This window comes from Misgurnus anguillicaudatus, chromosome 18 (assembly GCF_027580225.2).
Source record: "Misgurnus anguillicaudatus chromosome 18, ASM2758022v2, whole genome shotgun sequence".
In the NCBI taxonomy this organism is placed as follows: domain Eukaryota; kingdom Metazoa; phylum Chordata; class Actinopteri; order Cypriniformes; family Cobitidae; genus Misgurnus; species Misgurnus anguillicaudatus.
The window spans coordinates 24,260,748-24,284,800 of record NC_073354.2 but is presented as its reverse complement, the minus strand read 5'-3'; the positions used below and the strand labels follow the sequence as shown (position 1 = coordinate 24,284,800).

The 24,053-nt window shown below is 38.9% G+C and overlaps 1 protein-coding gene and 1 long non-coding RNA gene across 2 annotated transcripts in view; one reads left to right on the top strand and one right to left on the bottom strand.

The window, feature by feature from the left end:
• foxo3b (forkhead box O3b) overlaps positions 1-20,101 on the top strand; it is a 31,376-nt gene extending 11,275 nt beyond the window's left edge. Inside the window, exons 3-4 of the mRNA XM_055185949.2 lie at positions 15,797-17,226; positions 17,453-20,101. Of these exons, the coding sequence (XP_055041924.1) occupies positions 15,797-17,212 (1,416 nt within the window). The 3' untranslated portion in view covers positions 17,213-17,226; positions 17,453-20,101. The remainder of the gene's footprint in view (positions 1-15,796; positions 17,227-17,452) is intronic.
• Positions 1-24,053, bottom strand: part of LOC129429347 (uncharacterized) — a 63,031-nt gene that overhangs the window by 31,312 nt on the left and 7,666 nt on the right. The window lies entirely within an intron of this gene.

The following is a 24,053-nucleotide window of genomic DNA, read 5'->3' as shown; positions in this document are numbered from 1 at the left end:
AGAATATGTGGTGTTATTGCGAAATACATGCAATAAAATTGGAGGTTGCATTCGGACCGTTATATTTATAGCGCTATCAAACAAGCATGTGTATCAAATGTTGCATATTAGTACTACTAACTGTTAAAAGAATTGTCTATAAGATTGGCTATAAAAAGTCTTTGCATATAATTTCCATTTTTAGCTAATGGTTATTCTGCCTAAAAAAAACTGTACAGAGACTGAGAGAGTGTGTGCTGAGGGCAAACAATGCTATTGGCTAACTAGCACTCCTCCCCCACCTCTGATTGGCTGAGAGGTTCAGTGGGGCACTCAATCAGCGCAGTGAATGCATATGTAGGTCAGTGTGTAGCTGTGCAGCATGGCGTGTTCAGTTGCGTGTGTGTGTACTGTTTCGGTCGTACTCTGGCAATCCTCCAGGTCTCTTTCAGAGCAAGAGACGAAAGCATAAGGGGGAAGGGGGAGAACAAGAGGACAGAGGGAGGAGATTGCAAGGTTTCTTCTATACAGTCTGCAAAACACTAAATGCATAAGTGTTTGATCCTCGAATGGTGACAAACATTTAGAATAACTTTTCTTCACTTTAAACAGATTTTAATCCTGTGGCCAGACTTACTCATTTAATCCTTTAAAAATAATTTCTGTGCCATGGAAAATTTCAGCCCAGTGTTCATGACAACTGAATGAACTTTCACCCAAACCACTACATATAAATACGCGAGGACGGGAACAGTGGTTCTTGCTTGTTTGTGAGCTCTTTTTGTAACCAGACATGCCACTCGAACAGCCCAAGACTTGGAAAGCTGAAGTGTTTTCGAAGAAAAACATAACGAAAACGAGAGCGTCGGGTGAAAGGGAATGCCAGTGTGGGTAGAGGAAAGAGCAGGGTTTGAGTGTTGTCCAAAACTACACTTCTCTAAATGACTTTGCCCTGAGAGCCCCCCTTGTACTTGTAAAACACTTCCCTCTGGCACAATAAAATTTTTGCTAGAGTCCCTATGGAAATTGCCACAGAAAGTGTGTTCAGCTGCTAAACTTACCCAAAGTGAATAAACTAGCTTCCCTAAAACATCCCATTACTCACACATGTGCAGGGTAACCTGGCACAGGCGAAACCATCAACTCTTTTGTATCTCCAGACGATAGATGTCTAGACGGATAGAGAAAAGGGTCAGACAAAGAGTCTCATGAGCGTCTCTGTGTGTGCATTTTACAGTGAACAAACTCAGTATGCACACAGACACAAACACAAAAAGCCTGGTGGGCACATACTTCACTTCAATGAATTATGAATCACTGTTGTTAGGCAGACTTACTGTGGGTTCACACCAGACGCGAGTTCACCGATTTGCGCGAGTAGATTTCATACAAAGCCAATGCAAAGACGCGATCAGATGCGTCCTCATGTGGGGCGATGCGAATGCCGCAATATGGGCGGCGCGTTTGCCGCGAAAACATGCACTATTAGCCTCAAACGTGTTGTCGCCCGAGTTTAAAATATTCAACTCGAGCAAAAAATCCGCATGACACGAAGTTAAATCCTGCGAGTAATCTAGAGCGAGTAACGCGATGCCCCGCGTTTGGTGTGTACGTAGCATTAAGGCATAACCGTGGGTTCATACCAGCCACATTTGAGGCATCAAATTCGTGTCTACCGCGTCTAGTTTGCAGCTTGAACATTTGAGTTTACTCGCTTCATTCGGGCGTGAAATTCTAGTCATCGAGACATTCCCGCGGAAATTGGCTTCATGGGAGAGCCTTCCATAGGCTTGTGCGACTCCGCTCGCGTCCTGTAATCACGTCACTACTAGAGCATGCTCCTGATTGGTTAACGCAGGGCGTTTTTCCGCAAAAGTTCAAATTTTTCAACTCGCGCGTTTCCCCCGGCAACGCTCAATTTGCGCCATTCGCCGCGAGACCTCCAGACGCACGTCAATGCGTCTTTACATTGACTTAACATTAAAATCACTCGCGCTTGACGCCTCTACCGTGGCTGGTCTTAATGCAGCATTATGCTACCTACACACTAAACGCAGGGCATCGCATTACTCTCTCTAGATTACACGTGGGATTTAACTTCGTGTCATGCGAATTTTTCGCTCAAATTGAATATTTTCAACTTGGCCAAAGATGCGTTTGAGACCAATAGGGCGTGTTTTGCGGCAAACACGCCGCCCATATCGCGTCATTCGCATCGTCCCACGCGAGGACGTGTCTGATCGCGTCTTTGCATTGACTTTGTATGAAATCTACTTGCGCAAATCGTTGAACTCGCGTCTGATGTAAACCCACAGTCAAATCTATTACCCAGACTTTGTTAGCAGTGATATACTTTTTAGATGAATGTAAGTTTTACAACTATATATATATATATATGTATTTTAAAAGCCTAATGCGTTGCCTCTGTAGGCATTAAAATGCAAATACTTCTTACATATTTAAATACCAGAATTTTGCTGCCCTCCACTACTCATTTTTTGCTCCCAGGTAACTTAGCATGTCCTTTGTGGATTGGAAGGCAATCCCAGAATTCACTGTGATACGCAGTAAAAAACTGATCAAAAATTAAAGATGAAGCGAGAGAAATGTTTATTATAAATGAACTTATATTTTATTCAATACTGAATACATAAAACATTCAGTAAAACGTCATTAAAAATGTACTTTCTATTTAAATCACTTGTCAGTCAATGGTAGGTGTTATGAAAGTATCGGCCTATGTACACAGTAAGCAGCACGTCACTAGGTTCACCAGGTTTTGGGCTAGAGCTATGGCGTTCAAACAAGAGTTTCGTTGACACATCGTAACACAAGTAGGGAGTGAAACAGTCTCAGCTGACAACCACACCTTAAGAGCACACAAGCATTACGACAGTAATTTTGGACCCCGCGGGCAGATGGACGAAGAGGAACCGAGGAGTAAACATCCTGCACATCTCTATTGGCTTATTTGAGTCTCGTGATCAAACCACCACTTCTGTCTGTCTGTAAACTAAAATAGAATACAAACTCGCTTCCTTTTTTTGGACTATTTAAAAACAGCAAATTACCACCTTTGTCATGGCTGCGGGTGCGAATGCCAAGAAGCCTACACACTGTTGCTTTTATCTGATGCAATGAGATCAAATTCACAGCACTGAGAAATAAATGAGCAGCAGGTGTGGCAAAAGCCTGTGCATGTGTACATGGTATACATATTTAATATTTGTGCCTGTGGTAAATCCAGTTAAGACACAAATCCCAAATGTACGTTTACAGTCTGCTATATTTTGCCTAAAGGGATGCTGTGATGATGGAGTAGACGTTTGTGTGTGTGCACATGTGAGAGCGTGTCAGAGAGAGTTGCTATGCAGGTTTTTCAAGTTTCAAGCTCCTCAACTGAAGAACTTGTCAGCACTTTTTGCCCCTCCAACCAAAACCATTTCTTTCCTTCTAAATTTTTGGAGGGATTACTAGTGTCACCTTTTTTAAAAGTGGCACCCTGATCACGTATCGGTCTTTAGTGGTTGGTGACCACGACTACGTGCCTGAATTGTGTTTAGAGGTCCACTTCTTTCTGTAAGAGCCCCTTTTTAACTCCTGAGAGAGGCCCGGTTCAGCTATCTATGTGTGCATGTGTAACGATTCTGGCAGGGGTCCGATTTGCCAGAGAGCGTGTGAATGCATTGGCGCTGTGCCATAGAGTTCAGCAGTAGATGAGTTGTTACTGGAAGGCTTTTGTTCTGGGTTCCACTAGAGAAAAGCCCTTTACAGGAGTCATCCAGTCGAAATGGTAGAAAGGAGACAAGAGGGAAAAAAAAGAAGAGAAAAAACTCTAAATGTCCTACTTGTGTGACTGATTTATTATCAAGGATTTCAGTAACAGCCTTTAAGATTCTGCTGAGATACTGCTGTCATGTAAAAATATGTGCCAGGTCATAATAAGTCAAAGTAACCTCAAGCATACTTCTGAGAATTTTTTGGTTTGCCATGGGGTCTCAGGACGTTTGGTAAACTTGTACATCATAATTGATAGACATTTTTAATTTAACAGATCAGATGCTAATAAATTAAGTTTCTTTTCCTTATTCAATAACTATAAGCTCCACTAAAGAGTTTAAAGGATTAGTCAATTTTCAATCCAGTTAATTTACTCACCACCATGTCATCCAAAATGTTAATGTCTTTCTTTGTTCAGTCGAAAAGAAATTATATTTTTTGAGGAAACCATTCCAGGATTTTTCTCATTTTAATGGACTTTAATGGACCCCAACACATAAGTTTTAATGCAGTTAAAAATTTGCAAGTTTCAAAGGACTCTAAACAATCCCAAACGAGGCACACGGGTATTCTCTAGCGAAACGATTGTCATCTTTGGCAAGAAAAACAAAAAATATGCACTCTCAAACCACAACCTCTCGTCTTCATCCGGTCCTGTGGCGCGCCGGCGCGACCTCACTTAATTGTGTAGTGACAACAAAAGGTCACGTTACATATATGAAACGCACATTTGCGGACCATTTTAAACAATAAACTGACACGAAGACATTAATTAGTATCATTCGACATACATCGGAACAGTCTTCTTCCTTCACACTTGTAAACACTGGGGCGTAGTTTCGATACGTTATCTGTGACCTCTTGACGTGGTGACGTATTACGTGAGGTCGCGCCGGCGCATCACACGACCGGGGGAAGACGAGAAGTTGGGGTTTAAAAGTGCATATTTTTTATTTTTCTTGCCAAAAATGATAATTGTTTCGCTAGATAAGACCCTTATGCCTCATTTGAGAACGTTTAGAGTCCTTTGAAACTGCAATTTTGGACTGCATTGGGGCTGTTATGTGTTGGGGTCCATTAAAGTCCATTAAAATGAGAAAAATCCTGGAATGTTTTCCTCAAAAAACATAATTTCTTCTCGACTGAACAAAGAAAGACATCAACATTTAATTCATGCATTAAATTGTACTAATGCCAAATTATTAATTTAAATGGCATCTGCAAATAATGCTAGACAGACCTAGAGTTTGCCATTTTAACATTTCATCATTCTTCATCAATTTTTATGAATCAGAAACTTTAACAAAACTGAACACTAATGCTCTTAGGCTATATCCACACGAAGCCGCTGCATTCCCTATCCGATCATTTTTTTCCTTGCTCTAAAAAAATAATCCGTAAAGACGAAACCACTGAAACCGACTGAAAGCGGTGTAGTATATATGCTGGACCAGTATGGGGCGCTGTAATTCTGCCACAGATATACACTATACACGGAGAAGAAGACTTTGACCATGCGCATAACCCACGTATGGTGTTGTCCATTATCGCCTGTTGCTCACCACAATTGCATAGAAGCAATAGATTTTGCTGTAATAAAGCTAGTAGGCTTTAGTAGCTTCTGTAGCACGAACACAATCACGTAGTCAGCCGTTATTGTTGTTGCTGTTACATGTGACGCTTCCGACACGTGATGTGATGACGTTTTCGCTTCACAAAATATACGGATTAGCTGTACAGACGAAACCGCAAGGATGTCGGTTTCAGATTTATCCACTTTAGGACCCGGTTTAAAAAAATAGCGGATTCAGTCTCCCAAAACGCCGGATCCGTGTGGATGAAACGCCAATACGATAACAAATTTATACGTATGCAGTGATACGCGTCTCCGTGTGGACAGCCCCTTAATTTGAATACTAATGGTCTTAAAAGCTAATCTATTGTCATTCTTTAGTAATGCTGTATTAAAATTTTTGTTCTTGTGCTGTATATGCTACTTGGTTTGATAGTTTGTTTTGTAATTCAGAGATGTTTCTACATTTTTAAATATAGCTTAAGAGTCCAAATAGTTTTTGGGGTCACTGACTGCACACACTAAATATATTGTATATGAGCTCTGGAACAGGAAATAGTTGGAGAAGCAGCTCTTGACAGTGGTGGAAATGAGGTCTAGGAGTCAGACCAGAACTGTGACACTAATCTCCCAATGTCATTTAACAGCTAAATGGTTAGGGCAACTGCACTATTCATATACATGTTTATATGGTTCAAACAGAGTTCAAATTATTATTATTATTACCAGTTTTGTGTATATATATGTGTGTGTGTATCGTGTGTATCGTTTAAATATAACTTGTGACGTCGAACTGTTGTATAAAAGCAATATCGTTCTCGATAGCTATATCACATATCACACTCCTACTCGAGTGATATTGCTTAAATATAGCTCAGATGCAAAAGCCTCTAAATGCCATCTCTCTCAAAAATTAAATAATTATATTAAGAAAATGCTCTCGGAACGCGTTATACGTTCATCAATACTGTAAAAAATGGTTATAACTTGACTGCATTTTATCTCAGTGAAAACTTCTGCAATTCTTTATGTTAGGCAACCAAATGGAAAACATAAAAGTCATGTATTGACGGTTACATGCGAGACAGTTATACTTTTAATGATAAACAGAGTCACACTATCACAGGGGAGTTATATTGTTATGATAAAAGTAATACATGGCTAGTAAGACATTTTCATAATCCGCCTGCTATTAGCTGATGTGACAAAGTTAATTTTGGACCCTGAGTGCAAGAGATGGTCATAGATCTCTGTGAAAGGGAAATAGTGCAAAAGGGAAAGTGCGAAGGAGGATGGGTGCATCAATAGACAGCCACAGCTCAGAGAGATGTGTGTGTGTGTGATGTTTCACTGAGTTTCGTCATGATGTCAAGCTGCAGCATTTGTGAGAATGTGCTTAGGTTCTGTGCGCCTCAGGAAAGCAGAACAGGGAGAGAGAAATGAAAGATAAGACAGCAAGAAAGGTGAACAAGCAAATAGGGATGACAGTACAGAGCATCTTTAACCTGTTACACAAAGAGGGACGTTTAAATTAACTGTGACTTAAAGCGCGCTCACATCATACTTAACCGGACCGAACCTTACCCAAGTATAATTATCCCACCTCCCTACTCCCCCGCTCATCTGCACTCACACTACACTTTATGATTCATACCAGAGTACGATTACGTCATTAAAAGATATGATTGTTTGAAGAAAACTATAAAGCCCTTTTCACACAGACATTCCAGAAAATACATGGAAAATGCACCATGGTTTTGCCGTGATTGTTTGATTTTTTTGTTCATTCACACTGCCAATGATTCTCCAATGATCAGTCCAGCTTGCTGACATTTCTCATCGTAAATCCCTCATTTTAAAGAGTTGAACCAACTTCATGTAGCCATGACACGCGCATCCTCACTACGGCACGCGCGTCATCGTTTATGCGTATCATGTATCATTTCCTGATAACTGCTTCAGTCTAGTTTGCGACATTTCTCATCGTAATTGTTGATCTGCTTGTAAATTTCAAAGAGCTGAACCATAACTTTTGTTGTGATGACACGCGCATCCTCACTAGGACACGCCCATTAGGCATTGTTTCGGCTTCTTGTTCACACAGAGGGTTTTCCGGGTATCTTACTAGGTCCTCTTTACGGGACGTGTTTGCGTTCACACAGAAGCTTGTCTGGAAATTTTACTGGTATTTTCTGGGACCAAAGGTCTGTGTGAATGGGGTTTAAGATATGCGCGATGGAGTTCATCGTAATTATGAGTTTATGGCTTATTATGTGTTTTTGAAATCATGTGCGCTGCGGGATTCGCTTGGTGTATGACATTAAATAAGAGAGATTTAAAAGCATATTAGGAGCAGTCTGCCTTGCAATCACTGTTCAGCTGCTTTAATATCATAAACCGATTAGTCCGCGCAGCCTGGGGTTGTTTGGGATGCAGTGACACGCTGCTGAATGCTTTTTAGAGTGTTTTACAGTAACAGCTAAAGTTTCGCATTCTGGCGTGCATGTCCCACCACCGAATCAAAGTGAGCCGTATCCGAGACCACCTCTGCAAAGCGTACCAGTGGTACAGTATAAAGCGATCACACTAGCCAAATGAACTGTCCTATGGGGTCAAACGTACTCGGGTATGTGAGCACACCCGTAGACACTGTCCCAGTATATGAGCAAGAGCTGAAGCTAATGTGTGCAGAGTGCAGACTGACGTATGATTGGCTTTCTGGTTAGTGTACAGATGGTTATGCTTCCTGTGTTGTTGTCTAATTCAGCCTGATTCACTAAAATAATTATGCAAATTGAGTAACGGTGTGAAATCTGTCCTGAACACAATTTCCACTCTCTAATTCCTGATCTTGTGGTTGAGTTCTGAGAGCTTATTATATGGCATGTTGTATTTTTGTGGAAGTGTGTTTTGCACTAAAAAGAATAAGAAAGACTTTATTTAAATACCCAGGGTGCAGATCTATTTCAATGTGTTTATTGGCAGGTTAAAATGTCACATGCAAACGTTGCACAACTCTTTATTGAATTCTCCCCAGAGAGAGGTGCATGTTACGCGTATTCCTGCACGTCCCGATGTTTCTATGTTTAGAACTTAATCTCCTATTTATCCAAACACCCATACGTACACAGCCAAAATGACTTCAAGCCTTAATTACCTAATCAGTCTAGTTTATTTTGAAGGAAGACACTGGCACGCACCTCTCTTCGCTGTTTCCAGTATAAGAGAGGTTAAAGATAAGGGCAGTCTGCACTCAGCAAAGTTTACACAGACAACATGAACTTGTCACCTTATCTGAAACCACACTGCACCAACCAATGATATCTTCTCTCTCCTTTTCCTTCTATCTCCCTCAATCACATGTAAGAAGAATAGTGTACATACTGTACAAAGTACAGTAGCATACTACACATACAAGCATTAAGCTTAATTGGTATAGTAGTCAGGGCAGTAAATTCCCCTGACCGTGATATTACTTTGAATTAGGTCACCTGGTGTGTTTCTTTAAAAGCTGTGCATTATAGTATAAAGATTTGAGTGTTGTACAATGTTTTGTGTATGTGTCTGCATGCACGTGCATAACAGCGAGTGTATTATTGTTTGTGTATGTCACATCAGCAGAAACAGGAAATCATGTGGCCCAAAAGTCAAGGCTGGAGGAACTACAGGAGGGGGAGTGAGAATTGCTGGTACAGCAGAAAACCTCTCAGCTGCAATGCTAGTTTCTTTGTCTTCTTTTGTGGCAACTCCCATGAATTGTTAGCAAGATCCCTGCTCTGCTGGCTTTACTGCACATCTTAATCATAAAGTAATATTAGTAGTGTCGCATGGTGAGGAGCGATAAAGAAATGTTCTTTTTGTACTTATCTACTTTTTACAGAATAAAATGTGTGGGGGGTGATGCCCCTCCCTACACTGCCAAGCTCAGCAAAGTGAAATGTGTGTTTGTATGCAAGTTTTCCAAAGGTAGAAACATGCACACATTAAAAAAAAGCTAGGAGTCAGTTTTAACGGCACATCTCGTAATGTTAAGTGGGATAAAAGTTGAGGTCAGTTTAGCCGTTTGCTTTAAAAGAGTAGTTTTGTCCAGCTTCTAAGCGAAGCATTTGATTTTCTGCATAGCTGCAGCTTTCTTTATTCTGGCATTTTTTTCACCCAGGTACAAGAGTGTCATCTATTATAATAAAATATAGCACACAGATTTTTATAGACTGCTAATGAGTATTTTTGTCTTATTGGCAAGCAGTGTTGGGGGTAACGCATGACGCCACATTCAGACAGCCAGCGATGTTATCGCTGTGTGTCGCCTGTCTCTTTCAATGAGGCGTTTCTAAATCTGCTTGTCATAAACAAATGAGTACAATCTGCGCCAGTAACTGACAAGAGAAGGATGACGTGAACTCCACTGCTTGTTCTCATTGGTAGTCGCTCCCGAAATTCGCTCGACAATTGCATAAAGTAAAACTTTTCTTAACTTTCTCACGTTGCTGGACACGCCCATACAGCCGCCAACGGTAACTTTCGCTCATGCCGCTGGAAGTCGCCCAGTTTCTATTGAAATTAATAAGATTGCGTCACTCTGCTACTGCTGGTCGCTGGCCGTCTGAATGGGGGGTTACAAGTAACGCGCATTTTGTAATAATATTACTTTTCTGAAGTAACGAGTAAAGTAACGCATTACTTTATAAATGTACACATTAATATTTGAGTTACTTTTTAAAAAAAGTCAAGCCTCAAGCCTCAGCCAAGTAAGAAAAAGTAACGCAAAAGTAACTTAAAAGTAACGTAAGCATCACTCTCCATGAAAAGTAACTAAGTAACGCAATTAGTTACTTTTTTGGGGAGTAAATTTATATTGTAATGCATTACTTTTAAAAGTAACTTTCCCCAACACTATTGGCAAGTATTTAAGCTTTCCTTACTAATTATAGGGAAATCATAATGTGGTGGATTTCTGAAGGTGGGCAGTTTTTTAAAGGTCACGTTCTTCCTGATCCCATTTTTTAAACCCTAGTTAGTGTGTAATGTTGCTGTTATGGGATAAATAATACCTGCAAAAGCTCAAAGTTCACTGCCAGGTGATATATTTTCTTTAACAGAATTCCCCTTTACAGCAAATGTCCGGTTTGGACTACAGCGCTCCACTTCCCAGTTGAATAGAGTTTTTGACTAAACTCCACCCACAGAAATACGTCAGTCGCCAAGCTAAGCTCACACGGCTCTGCTAAGTTAAGCGGCTGTCCAATAACAACACACTAAAACAAGCTACACAATCAGAACTCGTTATGTATTTCTGAAGGAGGTACTTCACAGAACAAGGACGTTTTTAGGCCGTTTTTAGGACAGTGAAAACAACGCTATACAAATAAGTAAATTGTGTGAAAAATATTGCGTTTTTTTACACGTGAAACATGAACACATGTTATATAGCGCACTGTAAACACAATCAAAGCTTCAAAAACACAGGAAGAACGGGACCTTTCCTAACTCTTATTTCCTTGCATCCATGAAACCACAAAGTTGATAAAGTATGAAGTTTGTTGTAAGCATGTTTTTAATGTTTCAAAAGCATCATAATCCTAAAAAAGAACACAAAGTTCTGTCTGCAATATCTCCAAAGTCCTCTCTGTCATGAAGTATCTACATTACATAAGTGTTTGAACTCACTTAATAGTAGTTCACTCCTTACTCATTAAGACCATGCAATGCGTGCAAACTTCCTATCTAGATAACAAAACAACAACTCGGACATTACCTCAAAGTTCATATCAGAAAATTATATATAAAAACGGGCACACCAAAGTTTCAAATTTAATTGGGGATTTATTATCTTACTCTCCAGTGAATAGTGAATGAGGTAGTCATTTCAGTACTTAAATTGAAAAACCCAATGAGCAAACCACACCCTTATGATTACAGCTAGGAAAGCAGTTCTCAAATACATTATCTCAAACACCCGCGAAAATAAAACAGAACAGGGCATTTTTCTAATCAAGCCCAGATGTGCACAAAAGTGACAAACATTCGCATAGAGACTAAGCCAAACAATGATACATTGCTAAAGGCCACAGCAGTACGATGGCAATATAAACAAATTCATTATGAAGAGAATATGATTACCGTAGAAAAAGAGAAAACCTGTTTTCCCAGTCTTGGTTAAATGACACTAGTCTACACTTAAACTTCAATTCCAGTATTCAGATTGTGAATCATCCAGAAAGGGTCATGCAATACCGTCCACGTGACAGTTTTAGAGATGTGAACTCTTGAAACCAATTATTCACTGATATGTCACAAGCTCTGCCATTATGAGTAAATACAGCAGCTGTAGCTCACTAGATACGTGTTGCTTGTTCAATGCATGCTGGGTGCATTTTGCAATACAAACACGTCCTTGGCACGATAAAGTGTGAACCAAATACTGCAATGATTGAGAACAGATTTGTTGGAGCAATGAAAGCTGGCTTTCTTGCTTTCCTGAAAAAGCTTTGTTATTGTAGCTTTCGAAAACGAAAATTCAGCTTTTATTAGCAAACCTTTCAAAACCAAGTGTATAAATGGCTCACAACTCTTTCAAATTGGCCAGTGTAACCTGGGACATCAAGGGACACGGTGTTCCAAATTGCAGCTAAAAATATCACATGTGTGGCTGATGTCTGTTCAGTGTTGTTTATGTGCATGGGTCCAACATACTCCAAGAGAGATGCCAAAGGGAGTGTGCATCATAAGGGGTTACACACGTGGGAAGCGGGTTAAGCAGCAAAGCTAAATACACAATAGACATGTGTTGAAAGGAATGCCATGTGTGTGTGTGTGTGTGTGTGTGTTTTCTACAAGCATGAGTTATTTACTATGAGTAAACTTCACATTCAAAGCTATGCAGACATAAATTTTATAGATTTAATAGTCAATTGTCTCTTTTTGCTTTACCGCCATCCTATCTACATCTGTAGACCTTACATATCCTGCGTAGCCAATCAGCCAAAGTCATTCTTTACCACCTGACAGAAAGCACACATTCAGTACTTTCTGATTGGTGTATGATTTGGTGTATATATCAACCGGTGTAGAAAGAATATAACATAAACTGAACATTGGATACATCTGTAATATAAACATAAATTGAAAGAAAAATAATTTGGAAGTGCAAATGCAGAATGATTTAACATTCTCCTAATTTTTAAAAACCACATTTCCTTCCTTTGTCCATTTTCCATATCAATTGTATTTGTTTATGCTGGCTGAATTGAAAGGATGGGATTTGCAGTTCTTTGGCACACAACATAGGCCTGATATTAGAACTGACTGTACCCAAGACATGTTGTCCTAAGATACTCACGCCATATAATACTATTACTACATTACCGAGACGTCTGGGTGATTCCGTGGCTGTGACATGCTAATATCTTGAATGTCCGCTTAACTCTTGAATGTTTGCACACCTAGCACGTGCACCTGAATGTTTGTGTTTGCATAAGATATAAATACTTTGTACATTTGCTGGACAGCACCAACGAAACATACTGACCTACTGTGAGATTAGCTATGCAACTGGTGTGTCTGTATACAGGCACTGTTATTGGCTAAAGAGAGTAGGCTGGGAAGGCCACCACCCCTGGATATAAAGTCTAAGGATAAACAAGAAGGTCTTGTAGTTTGCCACAATGTGCAATGTGTGCCTGTTGCACGCAGGCTTCTCGTGCTTTGTACTGGAAATGTTTTGGAAACATTGCTTCAATTATTGGTACTGTGTAAAACTATAACATTTCTGGAGGGAATAAACATGACCATTTTGATTGTGTGTGTGTGTGTAAGCAATTATGTCTAGCTGGTTAGTCATGCGTTACCCACATAATACAATAAATGACTTGGGCTTTAAGAATTGCTTGTTTGTACTTTTGGTGAACTAAGGAAACTGTTATATGGCTTGACATGACTTATGAACCTCTGGAGGAGCCAAAAAATAACAGAGCGAAAGAACAGAAAACATCCAGGATGTAATTTCAGAGAAAACTGGATCCCCAAGCAGTCCACTTCAGATAATTCGCATACAAACTCATTCTTTCTCTCACACAATCACGCACTTTCATACAAAAGACACACGCACAGAAGAGACGTCCTGTCCTGGACGGAAAATGCACATTTTGGTTGGATGGAATGGAATGTTCTCTCCTTCTCTCCAGCAGTCAAGGCAGCTGGGACTGGGATGAGGGGAGAGTGGGAGGGTGCACAAGTTTTCGTGCGCTTGGACCGTGCATGTATAAACTCCCTCTCCCCTTATTTTTGCTGTATCAGTGGCTTATTTCTAAAATAACTTATTTAAATTTCTTTTAGTCTCTCTTTATCCCTGTTATGGACTTAAAAAACTGGATTATTTGGGTCACAAGCATTAAAAAAAATACTCTTGGCTAATATTCTTCTTGCACATTTTTAGATATTGCAGCATTTCTTACCCCCATTAAACTTACAAACTTCCCTGCATAGTCATTAAAATCGTCATTGAAAGTTGAGGTGTTCAGCTGCCAAACCCATTCACACAATAGTACTGCCTGAGTTACTGCCTTGTGTAACACTCCTGCTGAAATAATCATGTGTATGTGTGTGTGGTGAGAGAGAAAGAGATTTATGGATTCCTATGGAGATGTGAATTGTACTCATATTTTTAGCTATATCGCTCAGCCCTGGTTCCTACATTATGCAACCCCAAACCTCATTCTTTATGCAATAAGATTGCCTTGATCATTGTTTCTATTAATACATTATAATTTTTAGATTTACAGAAGCATTGGATTCCTAACATCACCAAAAAAACCAAAGCGCAATAACATTCGGAGAAAGCACCAGATGACCAAAATACACCCGCTCCACTATATCTCTTAGCGAAAGAATGTGAGTGAAGCCGTAGTTGCGTGTGTGTGCATTGCGTGGCTGCTGACATTGATGGATTGTTACCACATGTTGCTGATGGACAAAAAGGTCTCTGTGTTCCAGGGAGATTCAATGTGCAGCTGGGCGCTCGGTTAACAGCCTCTTACACATACAAACACACACATGCAGAGAGATCGTACACATTCGTATTGATTAGGCATTCGAACAAAACATGGGTGAAATTTAAACAGAACAGGTGAAAATCGAAACCAGGTGCTATTGTTTTGATTTGATGTAATCTTCTTAGACATAAAAGAGAGGGAATTTGTTATGCCTCATTAGTTTCTGCTGAAAGGATGAGCTTTAGATTAAGGAAAGTGTGGGTATATGTTCTCCAACTGGGACTGAGAGGATAATAATAGGGGTTATAGGGTGTATGCACTTTTTGCATCTTTTATTTTTTTATGTGAGAAAACATATTGTGTTTTTTTTTCTTTTCTTTGGTGAACTGTCCTTTAAATGTAGTACTGGAAGAAAGAAGAAAATGCATTTGGTGTCAATGGCACCATGTTTGTTATGAGCTGCCAAGTTAGTGGAGAAGGAAAATTATAGTTCTTAATGACTTCATTCATAACATGTTACTCCATTGAGGTTTTAGTCATACCCTTCAACCCGTTTTCCCTCACACATTTGCTCACATACACAAACATTATGTCATTAATCTCAAGAGAGACTTGGCACTGTAAACACCCGTGTCTGTGGTAGTGTTCATCCTAACTCAAGAAAACACAAACTAAGCTTTAAATTGACAGATTTGGTAATAAGATGCACATTATCGAAAACATTTGTTAGCATTTACCACCATACCTCTGTGTCCATTTAGAAAAAAAGTATAGCTTACTACATTTAGATTACGTTTAGGCATGGCAGGCGCTTTTATCCAAAGGTACTTCTTGTGCATTCAAGCTATACATTTTTATCTTTGAGAATCAAACCCACAACCTTTTGCACCGCTAACGCAATACACTGCCAACTGAGCTGCAGAAACATATTACCATCTATTATTATGGAGAAAAAAAAACAATGTTTTAGAAGATTCAACCCCAAGGTTATGTCTGTAAAACATTTCCTCTGCTAAGTTACTATAGTTACACAGCACATTGTGCTTTTTCAACCTCTCGAGATCACATTGTATGCTTAATACACAATGGCATCTATTTTCCACTGGTTTCCTATTCACTCACACTGAAAAATACCTGTTCTTCAGATGTGAGTAAGGCAGCCATGAAAGGAGCATTATTACGGCCTCTTGTGTGTTACATCAATGGTAATCTGTATAGATCTGTACGTCTTTTTCAACAAAGCTGAGTTATGTAACAACAGGAGTTCTAGCTGAATGCAAGTGTGCAAGTGTAAAGATGAATGAAAATCGGAGGCGCTTAAAAACAGTACCATGCAAATTCCAAAAAAAAAAAAACTTCTCAAAGATTTAGACTGTTTGAAGCACCAGATAAATTGAATAACATTAAAACTTCTTCTGTGTGTTGGTTACTGGAAGATTCATAACCACCTGTTTTCTATCTGCTCTCTTTTTAGAACTCCATCCGTCACAACTTGTCCCTGCATAGTCGTTTCATCCGTGTACAGAACGAGGGAACTGGGAAGAGCTCTTGGTGGATGATCAATCCTGAAGGGGGTCGGGGAGGCAAAGCACCAAGGCGACGTGCAGTCTCCATGGACAATAATAACAAATACACCAAGAGTGCACGTGGGCGTGCGGCCAAGAAAAAGGCAGCACTGCAGGCGACCCAAGAGGGTTCGCTGGAGAATGTATCTGGTGGCAGTCTGTCCAAATGGCCAGGAAGTCCCACTTCCCGCAGCAGTGATGAACTAGAATCCTGTTGGACTGACTTCCGCTCACGAACTAACTCCAATGCTAGCACCCTGAGTGGACGCCTGTCACCCATTCTTGCCAATCCAGAGCTTGACGATGTCACAGATGGGCCTCCTCTCTCCCCAATGCTCTACTCCAGCCCCAGCAGTCTTTCTCCTCCCTCATCCGCCTCATCAAACTCCAAAACCTGCCCAGCTGAACTTCCAGGACTAGCTGATCTGACTTGCACAATGAATCTCAACGAGGCTGACAACTTAATGGATGGTTTGTTGAACAACATCAACACACAGGGGCAGGTACAAGTTCAAGGAGGTTCTGCTTTTACCTTCAGCACCAAAACCACCACTTGCCCCTCAAGCTCCACTTCATCCCTAACTGGGGGAAACAACAGTGCAGGACTCGCCAACCCCATTTTTGGGCCTTCACCGGCAGGCCTTCGTCAGACGCCCATGCAAACCATCCAGGAAAACAAGCAAACGACATTTTCTGGCATTTCTGGTTTTGGGAACTCGCTACAGGAGCTTCTGAACTCTGATTCATTAGGTTCTCATAATCATAGTGATGTCATGATGACGCAGTCGGACCCGCTCATATCACAGGCCAGTACTGCCATCACCTCTCAAAACTCTCGCCTTCGCAATGGCCTCATGCTCCGTAATGACCCCATGATGTCATCATTTAGCTCTGTGTTAAATGGTCGAAGTAGCCATCTCCAGATTAAGCAACATCATCCTGGGTCAAGTGGCCAGGGCTCTTTGCGTTCCCTCTCCAACAACAGGGTTCAAAGTCTAGCTAACGATGCTAATAATATAGTCTCTGCAAAGCAGCACCTCCAGCCACAGTCCTCTTTGTTGATGAGTGAGACACTTTACTCTGGGCTGAATGGAGGTAATGGGATGGGGATCTCAGGATCAGACCGGTTTCCTACAGACTTGGACCTGGACATGTTTAATGGGAGTCTGGAATGTGATGTGGATTCCATAATCCGCTCAGATCTAATGGACTCTGATAGTCTGGATTTTAACTTTGATGCATTGATGCAAAATGCTGTTAGCCTGAATCCTGTAGGAAACTTCACTGGGACAAAGCAGTCCAATCAAAGCTGGGTGCCTGGCTGAGAGCATTTATATAGGTGAGCCTAAAGGTCATAGCAGTCCATAGAAACTAAAACACAGATGAGACTCATGGAAGCGAGAGAAAGACTTAAATAACTGAAGAGTTACCAACTGCCTATTTTTCTTTTTTTTAGTTTTCCTTAGATCCATTACTACAAAAATAATGTTTATTGGCTCTACAAATTATCATGTTTTTACTATGACTTATTTCATCACTTATATTTCTTCCTATGTCTTATCTAGGCTCATGCAGTGAAAACAACAAATTAAAGAATAACTTAATCCTGCACAAAAAATCCAACAGACTTGAAGTATCCTTTGCCAAGTATGCTGTCTGCAGCAAGCACTGGATGAAATGCCTGTTAACAGGCCTATCTGACTACAACATCGCCAAGATGTTTACCTTCAGTTCAGCAGACCCAGTTTATAACAAAAGACTGCCCAATGGAGAAACAAACAGAATAGTGAACTCAAAGTTCATTATGCAACATTATGCAATGTTTGAAACAAAAATGATTAAATGTTTAAAGAGAACCGGAGCCCTGATGTAGCTTTTCTCTCATAATCTACTTTTCTTTGGGTAGGGTCTCTATAGTCTTTCTCTGTTTTCCCAACATTTTTCTTAAATGATTGGCAATTTTTGTCATCCTCTAAGCACTAATTTTGTCATTGATCAATGTGAGAATACAACAAATAACCTGGTGTAGTAATCAGGTGAAGTAATGTAGCATTATAGACACGATGCACTTCACCTTTTGCTTTCATTTTTTGTTCATTGTTACCTTACAGAAGTTAGCTCCCAATCTAAAATATAGTTGCCTCATAATAGTAACAATACATAAATAATCATCACTTTTTGATTTGACTTAATATAACTCTATAAGTAATTAATTTGTGTGTAATGTCTATAACTGAAAAAGTGACAAAATTCAAAGCTTAGCAGGTGGAGGCATTTATTTAGCCATAAAAGCTATGTCTGGAAGTTAAACATATAAATGTAGCCAAAAGTATGAAAATTAATAAACAATATTTACATTTACTTGCATTGTGGACATTTCCATGCCATACCAGGTGCTAAATGATCAGTGTTGAGCCCTGTGCTTTATTATTAAAGCCTCTGTGGCATTTGTGTTTCCCTGGTCACAAGGACATAGCATAAATGAATAGCATTAGCAAATGGCAGCATTCAACGACGGATGGGACTTTCCTCTGGAAGCCGTCTTTACTGAGCGAACACAATAAGCTATCTTTTGTATATTTGCCAAATTACTTGAAAATATAGGAGATGCTGGCAGCCAAAATCACAGAACACAAAAAGTGAAATTTGGGGACTTTTTTTGTTCCTATATGCAAAATGCATCACTATTGCTCAGGGGAGAGTGGGGTCTCCATTACAACACCAGAGCCTCATCTTGATTTAACTGCAACCTGGCTGTATACAATTAAAACAATGTTTTATGAACATTTGTACATGAATCAACAGGAATCCATCCTGTGATGTTGTCAGTTTCTTGATGTCTTTACTGGGGGGTGGGCAGAGAGGATTGTCATCGTATTAAACATTGTTTTGTCCCATTGTTATTATCACAAATCATGTACAAATCTTAATGTTTGGTGTTTTTGACCCTTCATTGCATACGTCCATGCATGCATGTAAATGTGCATATGCATCGTGTGAAATGCATATATACACATTCTGCTATACTTATGTAATGTAGTGATAAAACTGATAAATCTTTCACAGTACATGTTTTAAATAAAATCATGAAACTGTTATATGGGGAGTTGGTCAGACATGATTTATAGCGGTGGTGTCAAACTCAATTTAGATTGTGGGCCAGATCAGATTAAATCTAATTCAGGCCAGGTTTTATATTGTGTTGCATACTCATAAAATGGGGTGACAATAATCATTTACCATGGTATTTAGGGAATATTAATCAAACAATATTAACAAGAAACTAAAGAAAACAGCACCAGGTCACGATTTAAGAAACTGTACAGAGACTTTTTAATTACAAACCAGATTCTCAAAGTCTGACAGTACTGAATTAGTTAGGGGCGGTTTACATTTCACGTCTAAACCCGTGCATTTTGAAAAGTTAAAGTATTTTCAACTGGCTGTGGCTCTCTATTTGAGCACGCTTGCCATGCGGCTACATTCGAAATGATATATTTGCACGCGCAAAAGACACCAAATGTGAATCTTCCCTAATAATGTACCATAGCTTATGTAGAATTTCACGAATTTATTACCCCTACATTGTACCTTGTACATCATCTCTTCAGCATAATTTTACTTTTTGTTCCTAGATCATCTCACAGGCCAGACTAGACGCCCCACAGACCTTGTGTTTGACACCCCTGGTTTATAGCATGACCCCACACCCATTTCTGCCTTCCTTGTCTTCATTATGTGTTTCAAACTAACAAACTGTAGCTGATGACATTCAGTACGCAGTGAAGTGATAAAAATCATCCATAGAAAACACTTTACCCTATGAATTGATTCATATAATTAAAATATCATTATTGCCCCCATAACTTGCCTTGCATGTATTCTTACACCTCATTTAAATTGGAAGAAATTGTTTTTTCAAACCACTGTCTTCCCAATTAAAACCAGTCACATCTTTAAACGTTACAGGTGTTATTTACTATACCCGTAGTGATAATCAGCATACCACTATTCTTGCATTTTGTCACCCTGATTATAGCCTTCCTTCCTCCCTCATCTCCTTCTTATTACCTTTGCTCTTTTTCCTCTTTATCTCATTGTCATATGGCTTCTCTACTAGACGTTTGTGAGTATTTTTCCTGTGTACTCCATTTGAATTGTAATCTAGTTTGTATAAGAAATGGTGCGCATGTAAATAAAGCTTGGTTGAGCTATATGCCTCTACTGGAAGTTATTTAAATGTTGAAACCCAACATGAAATCTAATGTTGAATTTCTATAACAGTTTTGTCCTTTTGAAATCAATAGAATTCTATACACTATGCACATTTTCGCACACAAGGCTTATTTACAGTTACTATACACAGTAAAACAACTTTTTTAATCTTTGGACATCCATGTGGACATATGATGCAATGCCCATAGAAAGCTTTGATTTAAACCAGTTAATTGAACTGTGGTAAGCTCAAGTGCTAGGTTTAATGTATACATAAAGTTAGATTTTATATTCCCATTAAAAAGTTCACAGATCCCTTATATGTACAAGTTATATGAAAAACATCTGACAGCCAAAAGAGAGTGTTGGCTTTCCCTTTCTCACAGATCCATAAGAAATGTCTGGAATCCTCCACCTGTCCCACTGAAACACGGACACATTCACAGGCCACCGCGCAAAAAGGTCAAGGGTTGTTACATAACCCTAAAGACAAATCTGTTTTGCCAATACTGTGGATCATGGGTATGTGTGTGTATTCAAGGTGTGGTGTTTGCTGTGGGAACAACACGCTGATTCAGAAAACCACCCAGAATTCAAAAGTTACAAGGTCTCCTTCAACTGAACTGGTTAGGGTTAAAATCATTCTAAAATCTGTGACATATCAGTGTGTGCATGGTGTAATTTTGAGCTACAGGCAAAAGAAGTTTAAAAAATCTTGATTTGAGGTTTTAATAAAAATAAGTACATTAAGCCCTCTTCTACAATGTAAAAAAAATTCTGTAGAAATTACAGTATAACTAGCTGCCGTAACTTACTGTAGATTTTACATTTATGTTATTTACTGGCAACAGTTTGTTCAAAGTTGAATGAACATAAAACATTTTCATTCTTAATCTTCTACAGTAAGTTACTGGCAAACAGCTGCATAATTACAGCTAATTTTTTACAGTGTATAGGGATCCCAATGCTGCAAATAGTACACTGTAAAATAATCTTTTCTGCCTTCAATATTTTTGTTGAATTAACTCTTTTACAAGATTTACAGTACAAGTCATGTCAACTTTATTATTATTATTTATCTTGACAAGAGATGAGTTGTAACTTATAAAATGAAGTTGACTTTTTTCAACTATATTTTTTAATTTATAACAACTCATCTGTAGTTATAACAACTCAGATAAATAATAGTAAGTTGAAATGACTTGTAAATCCGAGTTGATTCAACAAGCAGCAAATAATTTTTTACAGTGTAATTAAACGTCTAAAATGATCTTTTTTGCACGTTATCTAAGAGATGTACCGTCCTACATACTAAACCTAATACAAAATAAGCAAAGCACTTGCGCTTATGATGTTTTGGTTTCGGTTTTAAAAACTGCAGGAATGAGAAAATATAATGTAAAAAGACTTATTAAGAGAGATAAAGGTTCTCATACAGCCCCAAAATACACATGCAGTATATCTATACAGAATTACAGTTCTCAAAATATCTGTTTCTACAAGAATTCACACACATATAATATGTTGTTTTAAGTGAATGTTTGGTTAACTGCTGGGAGAAAAATATCTGATGTGTAACATTATATTAGATCCTTGCATTACAGTGTAGAACTTAAAGCTGTCTATCTCAATGTCAATCAAACAACAAAAGAAAGAAAAATACTTTCCTATAGATATGGGTTTTGACTTTGTGTGTGCCAAATCTATTGGTTATTTTGTTTTGGATCATTCAAATATCCTTATAATAATATTCTCTATGATTTTAATAGAGAATAACAATAACTAATCAGATTAGCTAATTTATGTAGGGATTCAAAAGTGATACTGGAAGGAAGGTTTGATTTGTATATTAATGTATTAATGCATCAACATTGAATGTGTAAGAAGAAAACAGATTAATGGATTAAAAAATCTAAATGGGTTATTTTTCAATACTGTAAATATATAGAGAATACAAAATGTCATTAGATGGTTAAAAACATTTAAGTCCTCTAATTCAGTAAAACCAACCTGTATGTGTGTGCGCATGTCTGTGCATGAGTTTAGCTCACTCAACCTGTCTGTTCAGACAAAATTCACAGTAAAGGCCAGTGGAAAATTTGTGAGCACAACACGATGGTATGTCACCGCACTCACTACCAGGCTCCAAAATCCCCTTTCTGCCACACCTGCCAATGTAATTTCTCATAAATAGAATCATTCTTATGTGATAAAATTGTAATTAGTAATAATAATGTGTCAAACTTTGTTTCACTCACAGTTGCACCTGTTAAAGGGGCGATGAATCAGCTGTTTTTATTGTTTTATACTGTTGTCTGACGTCTACCTATGACGTTCGGGTGGTTTTTATTTTTATGCATTTGGCAGAGGCTTTTATACAAAGCAACTTACAGTGCATTACAAGCTTTACATTTTTATCAGTACTTGAGGTCCCTGGGTTCAAACCCATGACCTTTGTGCTGCAAATGCAATGCTCTACCACTGAGCTATAAAGGAACAATGTTTTACAATCAAAAGCAATAAGTAATAGGCTATTTTGTAACCTGATTTTGAGGCTGTCTCGAGAAATGCTCTATTTTGATGGGCGGGCCTCATTGAAGACCTGGAAGTAAACACCCACTGCTATGATTGTATAGCTTCATTCCCATTATACACATAAATGACAATGCGTATTGTGAAGTAGCAACAAATCTTCAAACCCGAAGTGAATAAATTACCATAAACAACACAGTAAGCGCGCATTAGACTCTAAATCACGGTAAATCCTTATCACTAACTTTGTATCAGTGACAGCCAGTGACTTCTTTTTTTCGAGGGCGCTCGATGCAAAGTTTGTCACAACATGTATGTAGCCTGTCATGTGTGTGGTTCGTAATTTCATAAACGTAATCATAAACTCTTTTGACGCGTGTGGAGTAGCCACTTTTTTTGAGAAAACACGTGATTCACATGATGCAACAAACACATATTTTGAAAACACGAGCAACACACGACACTCCGAACACATATATTGAATTTTCACCCCTCGGATGAGCAGTCACGAGCCGCCACTGCTTTGTATATTTCTAATGTGCTTATGAGGTTGCTCTTATGAATACGTAATGTTACATACAACAGTTATATGATAAAAAAGCTTTGTATTTTGAGTGTTAGACCATTCAAACACAACTTGCCTAAATTACCGTAAACACCACAGTAAGCGGGCACCAGAATCTAAATCGCGGCTAAGTCTATATGTGTTACTCCCCTACACGCAAACCTGTGGGCAGGGCTATAAAAGCAGTCGTTGCCATTGTACTTTGGAGGTAGTGTTTAACATCTATGTCATGGATTCGTTCATTCCAGAACCTGGTGTTTTCTGGGCCTGGTGCCAAAACAGTTCTTTTTCAGGGATGTTTCAGTTCTGAAAAATGCAAGATGTTTGTTTCATTACGATAACCTCTTATATAACAAAATAAAAAAAGTTAAAATTGATTCTTTGATTCACGGCTCCTTTAAAATAAATAAACAAACTAACAAATAAATGAATATCTAAATATTAACACTATAATTTAAAACTAGTCTATATTGCACGCTTGAATAACAGTATTCATGGTACATAATCACTTTTATAAAGACCCAACTTGCCTTGTGATATTTCCTTTCCTTTCACGTGTGAGTATATTAATATACTATGATAAATAAACATTATGCACACTAAGCATTGGCAGTATTACAAAGAGGTTTGTAACAGTAAAAGCAATTAGTAATTGGAAGGTGTGCATAGCATGAGGTATTTGGTAGAAGTGCATGTGTGTATTACAAAACAAGTAATGTGCTTAAAATATCTCATGGACGATTATATTGTGAATCATGTACATGCCATGAATGTCATAAACTCGGTGACGCCTCAGGTGAGGCCTGCACTCTCAGAGTTGTGCTCTGACTGGTCAATGCTGTTTAAAGAGGGAT